Genomic DNA, 13,576 nt, shown 5'->3' on the forward strand with positions numbered 1-13,576 from the left:
AGATTATTTGCTTCAGATCACAAAGGCAACAATGAAAATAGCACTTACAAACAAGGTTTGACAAGAGTTTCTCACATATCATCTCACTGGATCCTCAAAATAATCCTGTGAAACAAGAGTTATTATCTTCATTCTACAGATGAAGCAACTGTAGCAAAGGTTAAATGACTCGCCCAAGTCAGCCAGAGTTTTTGAGGAAGTCTCAAACATAGTCTTCTCGACTCTATCCAATACCCCACCTGGGTTGCCAATAACATCATATTTGAACACAAATCATAGGATTTTCATTTTAGAGTTGGAAGGACCTCAGAGAACATTTAGTTCAACCTCTTTATTTTAGAATGAGAAAGTGAGGCCCAAATAAGTGACTTAACCAAGGTCACACAGGGAGTAAGTAGTTAAGACCAATATTTGAACTAAGGCCCTCTAATTCTAGATTCAGTGCCCATTCCACTATACCACCATGCCCCCACTTCCAAACCCAGCACCCTTATACGTCACACCACCTGACAGTCTGTGCCTGGCTTACTGATAACCAAGCAGGAAGCAAGACATAATTCTAGGAGTCTCAGACAGTTTTTGTGCCAGCTGATTTCCAAGTAAGTGATTTGAGCAACTATTTAATGGTACATCATAAGGAGAAACTTTAATTAGGTGATTCAGATGGCCATCTGCAAAGTGATCTGAAGGAAATCTACACGGGAATGTCATGTATTAGAAATACTACTTATACTAAAAACACATCTAACTTCCAGTTTTTTTTCCTCAAGTGCCAATAACAGAGACTGCTTCTTGTTTCAAATGATCATTCTCTTTCCCCCTATGCAGCAACTATAGCAATTTGAGAACCTAGAGTTTTTGCCCGGTAAACCTGAGATTTGACAAACAGACAAACATAAATCTGAGTAATCACTGTATTTTTCCTCCAGGAAAAACAAAAGCAGTTAATTAAATACTGCACTTGGATGATTGATCAATAGCCTAGCTATAGCCTAGGAGGCAGTCACTTTGAAGAAGAAAAAAACAAGAAAGACACTAAAACCCACTCAAACATCTGATCATTTGATTCTATGTTGTAACACTATTAAAAAAATCTGATCATAGAAAGTGTTTTTCTGATTTCAAAATAACATTTCCAGTGGCAGGTTATACCAGGAAACTCACTGTATACAGCCAAAATTCCAGTTTTGGTCCTAGTCTAACACAGACATTTATAGGGTCTAATAGTCATATTCAAATGTTCTACTTAAAACAGTCAATTACCTGTAGGGATCACTCCAAGTAATACCTCAAATATTCTAAGTGACTCTGTTGCCCTTTTCTGTGGCTCATCACTCTAAACAAACTTACATCCTAACAAAAATGCTAAGGATATTCTTCCAATAACAAAATGTTTAGTTTTCCAAGAACAATCTTTTTTAATTAAAGGAGGGGGAAATGAGCCTTTATTTAGCATCTATTATGTACCAGGAACTCTGTTAAGCACTTTACAAATATTACCTCATTTGATCCTTACACAGTGACCCTGGAATGTAGCTGTTATTATCATCCCCATTTTACAGAGGTTAAATGACTTGTCCAGAGTCACACTGCTAGTAAATATCTATGGTCAAAATTGACCTTGGGTCTTCCTGATACTCCACAAGAATTCATCTGCCTTCTGAAAAAACACAACCTTTCAGCATTTACCCTCCTATTATGTGACCTTGCTGAAACAAAACAGGAGGTCACAGAATTTAATAAAAATCTTATCTTTAGCATCTAAATGAGAATTCAGAAAAGTGAACCTGAGCCATAAGACAGGGTCCAGTGAAAAATCCTACTTTCCATTTTAACTAGAACTCTAACTTTCTTTTTCTCCTCTTTCCTTGACTTAAAAGTGACATAGTTACCTAAAGGGGGAACAAAGAAGGAGAAATGGGAACACAAGGGAGATACATAAAGTAATAGTTCTCAGTGCTGTCCTAATAGAAGCATAAGAATTATAGTCTTCTATCAGCAACTCAGAAAGATATTACCCATTTTAAAGTTATCACATTGTCCTCTTTTCTTTATATTTCACAACTTCAGATAAACATAATTATAGTTCTAATAATTCTTGAGGTTCCTTTCCTCCACATCTAAAAACTCCAATGAGGCTGTTGGAATTGCTTTATGCTATAATAAGGCCTCTTATTTTGGAAAATTCTCCTATGTCCTCAAATTCACTTCAAGGAGTATTTAAATTATAGTCTTTGTACAGGTTTCTGACATGTAGAGGACTATAATATCCTTGTTGGTACAAGAATAACCATCACAGATCCATAGTTAAAAAAAAAGATGCATTGGAAAAAGAAAGCTAAACCTGTTCCAAGTTTTCCATTTTTCAAAACAATTTCATTTGCTTTATGAAATTGTTTGTTTTAAAAGGAGTTAAATATATATATATATATATATATATACACCTTTCCTTAAAAGTTAAGAATAAAAATGCACCTTCTACCCTTCCATCTCAGGCCAAATTATTCCTAACACAAGCAAACTTGTTTGGACAGCATAATGCAAGATGAATATCAAAATCTCTATCCAATGAAACATGTTACTAGCTGCCATTTTCCCCAGGGTGATTAAAGGAAAAGTGAGTATGTTAATAAAGACTCAAGAGGCACATTACACATCTACCCCCTTCCTTAACTAATGTGTTTTTTTTTATAGAAAACTGAAAGTCTGAATGATAAACCCTTAGGAAGACCATTAAATGATGACTGTGGCTGATTAGAGTCTTCTCTGGATAGACAGCACCCTCTTTTCATGAACAGTGTCAGAGTTAGTAACTGTTGGACTGCTTCCAGCTGTTGACTATTTGGATGTGAAGAAGAGTTTGCTCCAGAAGGCAGGTTTCAAAGCAATGCTGGCGATGCTGATGTAAGATACCGGGCTGCAGGAACCTAATTGGCCTAGAAGTTCTACGTTTATCCATGGGTTCTTTTTTTCCTTTTATTTTTCCTTTTACTAGCGAGAGGCACAATTAAGAGGGCAAAAAGGTAATAAGGACTCCCTGGAGTTTTTTGTTATATAAACAGGAGTGCAAGACGGAGTGTCCACGTTTAATTTCTTCTTAGGAAATGACAATTGGAAAGGGGTAGCTAGATCTGGTGTTTGGGATGTGATCTGATTGACAAAAGTGTGAGACACACTCACACATGATATCTCTGGCGAGGCTGTCTTCCTGCCCTCACCACTAAAGCTTCCTTCTGTGGCAACATGAAATAACTCAGAGGGGATTTCTTCTAACATGTTTAGAGATAGATATACTTCCCTTTTCCATGATCCCGATTTACTTTGGAGTCAATTAAGGAAGAAACCTGTTGTTCCCTCTCTAGTAACTGGAGAAATGCAAACAAATGAAGCTCTGAGGACACGCGACACAGCCCGAGAAAGACGGCAACAGGGGCATTTGAGTCCCTGGTGCCAACATCTTCCGCTCCTGGGGCCCCGGAGGACAACGTCAAGCAGCGCGTCCGCAGGGCTTCCTAACAGGTTCAAAACTAGGCAAAACGCTACCTGGCCAGTCCAGACTGACAGAGATGGGATGACAGACAGCCCAGGGTTACCAAGGTTCTGCGGTTTCGAGGACGAGAATGGATGGACAGGCAGAAAGAGGAGGGAAGGCGAATTGGAACAGAAAGGGGGTCTGGGACAAGAGCCATCACCGCACCCAGGGCTCGCGGCCAGGAGTGGAGCCACATGTGCAACCTCTGGCCCGACCCAAGCCGAGGCCGACAATTCTCAGCCCCTTAGGACACCGCAGACTGCAGCTTCGATCTCCTCCTCCCCCACTGCACCGAGGTTGGCGGGGAAAGGTCCTCAGTCCCCCTTAGCCCGGCTCTCCTTCCTGGCTAGTGAAGCTCGTCAGTGCTCCACCCAGGGTCTTCCCCGGGTTTTAAGGGGAGGAGCGACCCTTAGAAAGACCCCAATGGAAGGACTGCGGGGGGAGCGCGGGAATAGGAGTTACAGCCACTCACCCAGGGCGGAGCCCGCCTCCAAAGCGGGAGTCAGCTGGTAGCTGTCCCAGCTGCCCCAAGCGCCGGGGGTCGTGGCGAGTCCCAAGGGAGCCATCGGCGCTTCCCCTTCGCGCTCCTGCCCTGGGCAGCCAGGTCTCCAGTCCCCGCAACTCTCGGACTGCCGGTGGCACAGCCCGGCCGCCCACCCCGCTCCGCCTTTCACCCCGCGCTGAGTCCCGCCTGTTCGGCCCGACTCCGCCCCGCCCCGCCCCACCCCGCCTTGCCTCTTGGAACCCGCCTGCCAGCCGGTTTCCTCTCCGAACCCGGCTGAGGCCAGCCTCCAGTCCCAGCCTAGTGCGGGAACCCTAAGGCAAGATCGCGCCCCGCTATTGGCAGCGCCAGCCCAGTGGGGGCGAGGGTTGCAGGGACCCTCCCAGAGGGTGCGAGAAAAAGCTACGGGACCGACTTAGGGAGCGGGAGTGACCAGAGATGAACCTCGGTGACCTTCCGAGCTCCCTCGGATCCCTAAGGCTTTCCTTTCCTCCCTCGTGGTGGCTGGGAAGTTGTCCCGAGGCCTGAAAGCGGATCCTTTTTTAAGTTGTGTGTAGCCAATCTCTCTGCTTTCCCAGGGACGTCTGCTGTTCCCTTCCTGGCTTTTGGCCCAGAGAAGAGAGCGCTTGTGTCTCGGAGCGCTGCGTTTTTCAAACCGAAACAGAAAAGCATACCAAATAACTGGAATAACCTGGTTCGGGAATGCTCTGGAGTTTCCACGTGACCTGCTACTTTTTTAAAAAATGCCTTTGAAGTCTTCTTGGAACTTGGGTATTTAATGGAGTGCCTCCTTGGCTTGCAAGTAGGCTACAGGTTGCCGTTCAAAAGCTAATTAGTCATTACCCTTCAGAAGCAATCAGTCATACTAAATTCGAACCAGCTCTGCATCATCAGTCGCTTTTAGCGCTTTCCTCTGTGGGTGTTCTGCCCTGTCCTGGTGAGTGGGTCCGGCCCAAACCTTTGGGAACTGACCATTTAAAGCAATGGCAAGATTATACCCAGAAAAGAGAGACAAACCTTAACGAAAACTTGCTAAGGTTCTCTATATAGAAGTGATGGGCCCTTGGTCCCCCAGCTAGGAAGTGTCTGAGGCTGTATTCAGTCCATCCTTAGCAAGGCCTTTTTCCTCTTTTATCTAGTAGAAGAGAACTCAACTGACGAGAATAAGGACAGAGCCCTTAATTTAATGAAGGCTGTTCTTATGGTTCTCATTCTATGATTCTATGATTTTAAAGAGTTTTGGGGGGGGGGCAGAGGAGGATAGAATGAGGTCTTCAAATTAGATGATCTTGAAATGCCAGTGAAGACCAAAATTCAAACAATGGCATTTTATTATTTCAACTAGTTTTTTAGGTAATTCTCTAGGATTCTCTAAGTATAGCATCATATCAGCTGCAAAGAGTGATAGTTTAGTTTTCTTTTTGTCTACTTTAACTCCTTTAATTTCTTTTTTTTTTAATCCTCACCCTCCTTAGAATCAGTATTGCATATTGATTCTAAGGCAGAAGGAGGTAAGGCAATGGGGTTGAGTGACTTGCCCATGATCACCCAGCCAGGAAGTGTCCCAAGGTCAAATTTGAACTCAGGACCTCCATATCTGGGCCTGGCTCTCAATCTACTGTGCCATCCAGCAGCCCCCTTTAACTCCCTCGATTTCTTTTTCTTTTCTTCTTGCTAAAACTAGCTCTTCTAATAAAAATAATAGAGGTGATAATGGGCATCCTTGCTTCACCCTCTATCTTATTGGAAAGGCTTCTAACTTACCCCCTTGCAGATGATACTTGCTAAAGGTTTTAGGTAGAGATTACTTATCATTTTAAGGAATGACCTATTTATTCCTATGCATTTCTAGGAATGGGTGTTGTATTTTGTCAAGGTTTTTTCCCTAGTCTTTTTGGGAAGCAAATATTTTCATATAAATGATTTAGAAATCTTTTACCAATTACTGATACAGGTACGACCAATTAGAAAATGTTCAGGGAGAAAACCTGCCCATACAAGTAATTTGAATGAATCTACTTTCTTTTTCTTGACTATTATAGGAATTTTGTTTTGTATATAGTAAGCAATTAAATATTGCTGACTGATATGATGACCTGATATTACTGTATAGAGGCCAACATGAAAACTCAGGAGCATATATTAAGGAAAGAGTTACATGTGAGTTCTTAAGAGGAAAAAGGCTTGGTACCCCTGAGACTAGACTTTAGAATGAAGTAGTTTTTTTAGTTCACCCTAATACCTTTTTAAAAATTAAAATTGGATTTTAAAATGGAAACAACTTTTGACCCTTTTGCCAGGGGTTGGCATTAACACTGAAAAGAGATAGTGTGGGTGCAACTAGGTAGCTCAATAGATAGAGTGCCAGGCCTCAGAAAAGGGAGGTGCTAGGTTCAAGTCTGACCTCAGACACTTCCTAGCTTTGTGACCCTGAGCAAGTCCCTTAACCCCCATTGCCTAGCCCTTACCACTCTTCTGCCTTGGAACCAATACACAATATTGATTCTAAGATGGAAGGTAAGGATTTAAAAAAGAGAGAGACAGTACATCTCTTAATCTATGAATATTGAGCACCACTCTCTGGCCCTCTGGAAATGAGACCAATGTTCCTTCCAATTGTAGCTGAAATGTCATATGTAAATTTCTAATTTAATTTCACATAATTCCATGTATTTGATTTTACACACTCTTCAAAACAGAAGGGGCTCGAGCTCAGGAAACAATGTGGTATGGTGTCTGTAACTTTAAAAAAAAAAAGAAAGAAAAGAAACCTGGACTCTCATGTGGATTCTGGTGCCAGCTAGACAAATGACTCTTAGCAAACCTTTTTCCTCTTTTCATCTGTTACTAAGTAAACATTTATTAAGCACCTACAATGTGCCAGACATTGGGCTAAATTCTGGAGTTATAAAGATCTGCAAAACAAACAGGTAGAACTAGATGATTTCTAAGGAGCCTTCCATTCTACAATCCAGTCAAGACTCTGGTTCACAAACTTGCAGATGTACTTTTGAACTATCTTAATTGTCATATCAAAAAGTCTAAGAACTTTTAAATATTAGACTTTAAAGTATCCCTGTTGATTTGGGGCTTATTTTTATATTTCTACATAAAGATTTTTGAACTGAATCTGATATGTACCCTGAGAGCTGATATGGAAATCAACTTATATCAATAACCAATTTTTTCTTGTCAAAACATATTAAGTATCCCTCCTTATCCCCACTCAGCAGTCTCCAAAGGCGCCATATTACCTCTTGTGACAGAGGCTGGCACTAGGGGAAAGTGCCAGACTGAAGAGTATGTGAAATTGATCACCTGGGGGGGGGGGGGACACTCTAGGATCAATGTAAATTTCTCTGCTTGACATTTAAAGCTTTTCACCATTCTTCTCCAGTCACTGCATATCAGGCACTCTGGTCTACTTGTCATTATCTCACAAAGGCATTAGTTATCCCATCTATTGCCCATCTCTTTGGGCTTTGTACTATTTGTCCCTCATGACTGGAATGCTCCCTCCTAATCTAATCTAATCTAATCTAGAGAGTATTGTTAACTCTCTAACTTCCTTTAGAATTCAGTTCAAGCATCATTTCCTGCAGGAAGTTTTGTGCCCCCAACCCCATCCTCCAGCTGCTAATGCCTTCCTCTCCAAGCCCACTTTCTAGCTATAATTATTTTCTCTCATCCCCCAATTGTCAGTTCCTTCCTCTTTAAGGCTGCCTCCCATCTATATTTATCTTGCATGTACTGATTTATCCAAATTTTGACTCTCTCATTAGAATGTAAGCTCCTAGAGAGTAGGGACAGTAGTAGTGACTTAAACTGTGGTTGGTGAGAATCAGGATTTTTTATGTGTGCTTGACCAACACTTCCAGACCTTCTTCATGAAGAAAGAATTCATGATGGATAAAGATGGTATGCTTGTCAAGGAGACAGTGAGTTAGAGATGAAAGAACATATATTCTTTTAAAAAAAAAAAACTCTTCCTTCATATTAATTATCAGTTCCAAGATAGAAGAGCAACAAGGACTAAGCAATTAAAGTGACCTGCTCAGGGTCACACAGCTAAAAAATGTCTGAGTTTAGACTTGAACCCAGGACCTGCCATCTCCAAACCTGGCTCTCCATCCACTAAGCCTCCCAACTGCCCCAAGAATATTTACTCCTGTGCAGTAAGACCTGCCTAGGTTCAAATCACACCTCTGATAGTAATGGTCCATATGATCTTGGGCAAGATATAGCTCTGTATTTTAATATCTTCTGTTAAATGATTGGTTGGATTAGATGACCCCTATAATCTAGACCCCTGTCTAGATCTCAGTCTGGATTTCTTAACCATTATTGTGTCTCAGAATGTTTTATAGTGCATAAAATAAAATAAAAAATTACAAAAGGAAACTATATTAAAATACAATCACCAAAACCAAGTTCACGGACCCCAAGTCATATAAACCCTGCTCCAGATTTATTATCCCATGACATCCTATTGGAAGAACCAAATATTCCTATTTATATTAACATTTTTGTTATAAACAAAACTAGAAGACCAAAAAAATTGCAACAGAATGAAAGGCTTGCCATCATTTTATCATAAAACCAAGAGACTAATACTATAAACTTAAGGGCTTTAATGTAGTTGATAGTTCCCTTTGGGATTCTGGAACCTGGACAGCATCAAATTGTTTCTCTTCTGGGAAAATAAGATCAACACCCCAAAACAGTGGGGGGTTTTAAAAATTTCTTAAGTAAATTTTGCAGATGGTACCTCTAAAAACTAGAAACATTAATGAATCACCAGTTCTCCAATAATTCTTTTCAAAACTATTGTCATTGTATACCTAAAATAGCTCATTTATAATTTGACTTTTTAAATTCTATAACCCTTAAGTATAAAAAATAGCTTTTGTGTTTTTCTTTCTCTCATTTATTTATGGAAGAATTTTTTTAAAAATTGAAACAGAAGTTAATTGCAATTAGTTTCACAACTTATGCAAGAGAAGTATCCTTGTTTCAAGGTAGCTTTCACAGGAATTTGGTTAATCATTTTCTCATCCTGGCCTTCCTATTTCCACTGAGTTGCTTAGGTGCTAATTTTGATTGCTATCTTTCACATAAGTGAGACTCAGTTGGTTGAGCTTTACTTTAATTACTGTTAAAAATACCTCCACAAAGATTCTCTATGGGCTTTCTCCTTTCTTGTGTTTCAGAGATGTTATAAAACCTTAAATGAGAATTAATGACTTATAGATAAACTAAGAAATGTGCATTCTCCAAAAATATATTGCCAGGGAACCGCTAGATGGCTCAGTGGATAGAGAGCCAGACCTGAGGTCAGGAAGACCTGGGTTCAAATGTAACCTCAGACACTTCCTAGCTGTGGCATGTCACTTTACCCCAACTGCCTAGCCCTTGCTCTTCTGTCTTATGGTTGTCAGTAGGACAGAAGGTAAGGGTTAAAAAAAATTACATTGGCAGTAGAATTTTCAACTTACTTAAACATTTTGTAAAATCTAGAGTAATTTTTCAGTTAAATCCACTCGTCAAGTAGTTATTAAAGCCCTCCTATAGACGTAACACTGTGATGGACACTGAGGTTGTACCCCTGTCCAAGGTGGGGTCTTAAATCTAATCTGAGTGAAGAGATAACTATAAAACAATATACAAGAATAATGCAATAGAAAGAGCATAAAACTGAGAGGCGTAGTGGCAAGTTACTCAATGTTACTGTTCCTAGGTCTCGTTCCTTATAAAGTACTGATCAACTGGGTGTCTAAGTTCTTATCTAACTGAGTCCCAAGTCCTAAGAGATAACCAAGTGGTAGATTGGTAAATGGAGAGGAAATCAGAGATGAGAAAGATCAGTGTAATTCAAAGTAGTAAAGGGAAGCTTCTGAGGGAAGAGGACTTTGAAAGAAGTATATAACTGGAATGGATGATGAGAGGGAGGAAATCAGTCTAAGTGGAAGGAATAACATAAGCAAAAGTATACATGAGGAATTTTAAGTATGTTGTAGAGCTCCATACAGGCCCTATCCCTACCCCTGTAATGTAGAGCATAAGAGAAATGCTCTATAAAAAAGTATGTGTTGCATATGTTATACTGGCATATGTAACTATGGTGTATGGGGAAGACTAGCACCTCATAGGAGTGCTTGTCCAACCCTTTACAGGTCTCCTCCTTCACCTTTGGTGTCCATCTATCCCCCACCTCTCCTCTGTGGCCTCCAAGAAGCTGTCACATCCCAGTAAAGCTGTCTCTGCAAAAAGGGTTAAACCAGGTTGAAGAGAACTGACAAGCCTCAGACCTGTCAGTGAGTTAGGGAGATGCCTATTGTAGTAGGATATTTGTTAATTAAGAATTAATTAAGAGTTAATTAGGAAATAGAGCAAGTAGCATGTTATTGATAAATGAATAAGAGATTTATAAGATAGGTCACTTTAAAAAATCTGAATAGAATCTCAGATGGACTTATGGGTAAGAGAGAATTTTCCCTGATTGCTTTGGGAGACAGTTACCCAAATGACACTGCACTCTGTAGGCTAATTCTGTCCCAAAAGGAGGTCCAAGAGCAGCTCTGTGAGATTTGAAAAATCTCAATGTTTTTACATCAAATATTTATCTACAAGATTTGACCAACAAAGGAGGTTGTTGGTGAACATAGGTGCAAGCCCAACAGGTTTGCTGGGCGAGTGGAGAAGGCTGTGGAGATTCAAGCTATTTGTCATCTATACAGCAAAGAGAGAGAGCTAACAATTCTCTTGTATATAATTTAGATAGGATAGCTAGATTAAGGTGGGGGGTGGATTTAGATAGAATAGGAAGAGAGAGAGTAGCCTCAACTCTGTTGGGGAAGAAGGTGATCCATGAGGATCAGATTTGGTTAGTTGGAGTAAGAAATTATAGCTTAGGGCTGTATATATAATAAGAATTTATTTCTAATAGTTTCCTTTTGCTGTCCCTTGCCTTAGTTGGTGTGGGTTTTTTTTTTCTTTTTAACCATAATAAAATATTTTTATACAACTGGCTGAGCTGGAATTCTTAGGCTGATCTGAGAAGCCATTTTCTCAAATAGTCAGATCTAACAGCCTGTCCACACAGGACAGAATTATTGCTATTACCATCTTATATCAATAATCAATAAGGGTTAAGAAACCCTTATAACACTACCCCAAGCACAGGAAGATTTCCTCTGGTGGAAGAATTACTTCTGATGGCCACAAAGGCAGCTGAAGCAGGCACTATGGAAGGCTAAGAGCTTGATCAGGCATCAGAAATGCCAGGGTCATCCATTGCATCCTGGAATCATTCTGACTTCTGTCTTGTCACTGGACTTCTGTGACTCTGGAAGAGAGTAAGGCTGAAGACCTTGTGTAACTCTGCCTCACTGAAATCTTAGTCATTCACAAGTCAAGACATAGCCCTGAGATGTCCTGGGTCCTCTTTGAAAATGAAGGACAAATGATAACATACACCTCAGAAATGGTCATGATATACAGCCAGACTCTCCTCTTTTGGACTCAGTCTCCACACTTACAAAAAAAGGTGCCTTCGTAGGTGCCTTCTAGCCCCAGATCTGAAGTCTTATTATCCTGTAGGTTAAACAGGGTTGGTTTTTGGTGGTGTTGTTGTTTTGGGTTTGTTTGGGTTTTGTTTTTTGTTTGTTTTTGTTTGTTTTTTTACTAATCTAGAAGCTTGCTAGTTACTTTAAACACTTTTTCTTTTTTGTTTTTAAACTTTTACCTTTCATCTTAGAATGGATACTGGGTATTGGTTCCAAGGCAGAAGACCTGTAAGAACTAGGCAATGGGAGTTAAGTGGCTTGCTCAAGGTCACCCAGTTAGGAAGTGTCTGAGGCCAGATTTGAACCCAAGAGCTCCTGTCTATGGGTCTGGCTCTCAATCTACCCAGACACCTTGTCAAGCCCACTGAGGACCACCTGGTTTGGGGTTCCCGATGGGTAAGAATGCAGACAGACTCAGGAGGGCTGGGCAGGGACTTAGTTTATTGATTTGGGGTGTGCAATTTATAGGCAAAATGCCCTAGGCTAAAGAATCCGGTAAGCCTTTTGCAGGAACAATGATTGTCAATGATTTACAAGGCAAGAATGATGAGCTTAGGTTACTTCAGTGATCACAGACAAAAGTTTTCTCTATGTAATGGATCAATATGTCAATGTATGATTGCCCAGCTGGGTTGGAACTTCAGTGGGTGACTCCCTAGCAAGGCTCCTGATGAAGTTCTTGCCCTAGTGGTTTTTTGGCAGAACATCTGCTAATTCAGAGAGAAGAATAGACTGGGTTCAAGCTAAAAGGAAAGACTATGTGTCTATTGCTTCTAAGTGAACAGCTTCCCAGAGGCTTTGCATTCTGGGGTGTTTTCTCACTACTGGGGGCTATACCACCCTCGCTGCTCCTTTTTTAACGTGTGTTTTAATTTAAAAATGACAAAAAAACAAAAAACTTACCAGATGAATTTTTAAATCATAACCTATTATACATCTGCAACCATTAATAAAGTGGCATCGTCTCCCTTGGCCTGGGTCTTTACATTTGTCCTTAGAGCTTTCTGTCTTTCTAGGTTTCTGTCAGTCCCTCAGGACTCTACTTTTCTTCTAGTGGGATTTTATTTCTATGTTTAGACTACTGTGTCTGCTTGCTATGTCTTGTCTCTCCTGGACCCTGTTCTCTTGCCCTGACCTGCCCTTGTATTTCCTTCCTCTTAGACCTCATTCCCTGCCGTGATTCTTCCTGCTTCCTGGCAGATGGGCTGCTCCTCTCACTTCCATATTCCAACTCTCTTTGTTCTCAGCAATAATGAACTTGAAACTTGGAATTGGTTCCTCCATGCCCTTCAGTTACTGGCAGAGTTACTCCTCATCAGCTAGGCAGGCACTGATTCTGGAAACTCTGATGGGAGGTATGATGAAAAATAGTCGCTTTCTCACCCAGGCCTGAGAAACATCACATAGATTAAACATGCATTTCCCCTCTTGTCTCTAATATCTTTAGGTATTATTCGATGTGGGAGAAGAAATACCCATGATCTAGTAAGATCTTCCTTTGCAACTGCCAAAATTAAGCACACCAGAAAGCAGGGGAATTGCTTGAGTAGATGAACATAGTTCAAAGGACTATTGGGAAAAATGTTTGTTGTAAAAAAGGGAAAAATGTTATTTCTCCTTTTGCCTTTAGGCACAAATGCCTTCCACTACAACTGATATAGATAATAAGCTGTTATGTTTCTTCAGGGTAGAAGCTGTTTCTTATGTTTCTTCTGTATTCTTGGCAGTTCTTATTCCACAAGTCTCCTAAGTGATGCCTCAGACTACAGTCTGTCCTGCTCAAATCCATTGGGATTAGTTTCTCTGAAACACACTGCTTTGTATTTATCTCACTCACACACATCTAGCTTCCATGGTTTCTTGTTTTCAGTCAATAAATATTTATAAGTACCTACTATATGTCAGGCACCATGCTAGGCACTGGTGATACAAATACAAAAAAGGGAGACAGTACCTATCCTCAAGGAATTTCTATTC

The 13,576-nt window shown here is 40.6% G+C and overlaps 1 protein-coding gene across 4 annotated transcripts in view; it reads right to left on the reverse strand.

Annotated features, from left to right (window-relative positions):
- RELL1 (RELT like 1) overlaps positions 1-13,576 on the reverse strand; it is a 97,371-nt gene that overhangs the window by 64,095 nt on the left and 19,700 nt on the right. Inside the window, exon 1 of one of the 4 annotated variants that reach the window (XM_056802523.1) lies at positions 4,709-4,727. The exons of 2 other annotated variants lie outside the window; for them this stretch is intronic. Coding sequence is in view for 1 of the 2 variants with exons in the window: in XM_056802520.1 (XP_056658498.1) it covers positions 4,005-4,098 (94 nt within the window). In the remaining variant the exon portion in view is untranslated. One more of the 4 variants, XM_056802520.1, reaches the window with a different exon arrangement.

The sequence above is a fragment of the Monodelphis domestica genome, chromosome 6, assembly GCF_027887165.1.
Source record: "Monodelphis domestica isolate mMonDom1 chromosome 6, mMonDom1.pri, whole genome shotgun sequence".
Lineage (NCBI taxonomy): Eukaryota > Metazoa > Chordata > Mammalia > Didelphimorphia > Didelphidae > Monodelphis > Monodelphis domestica.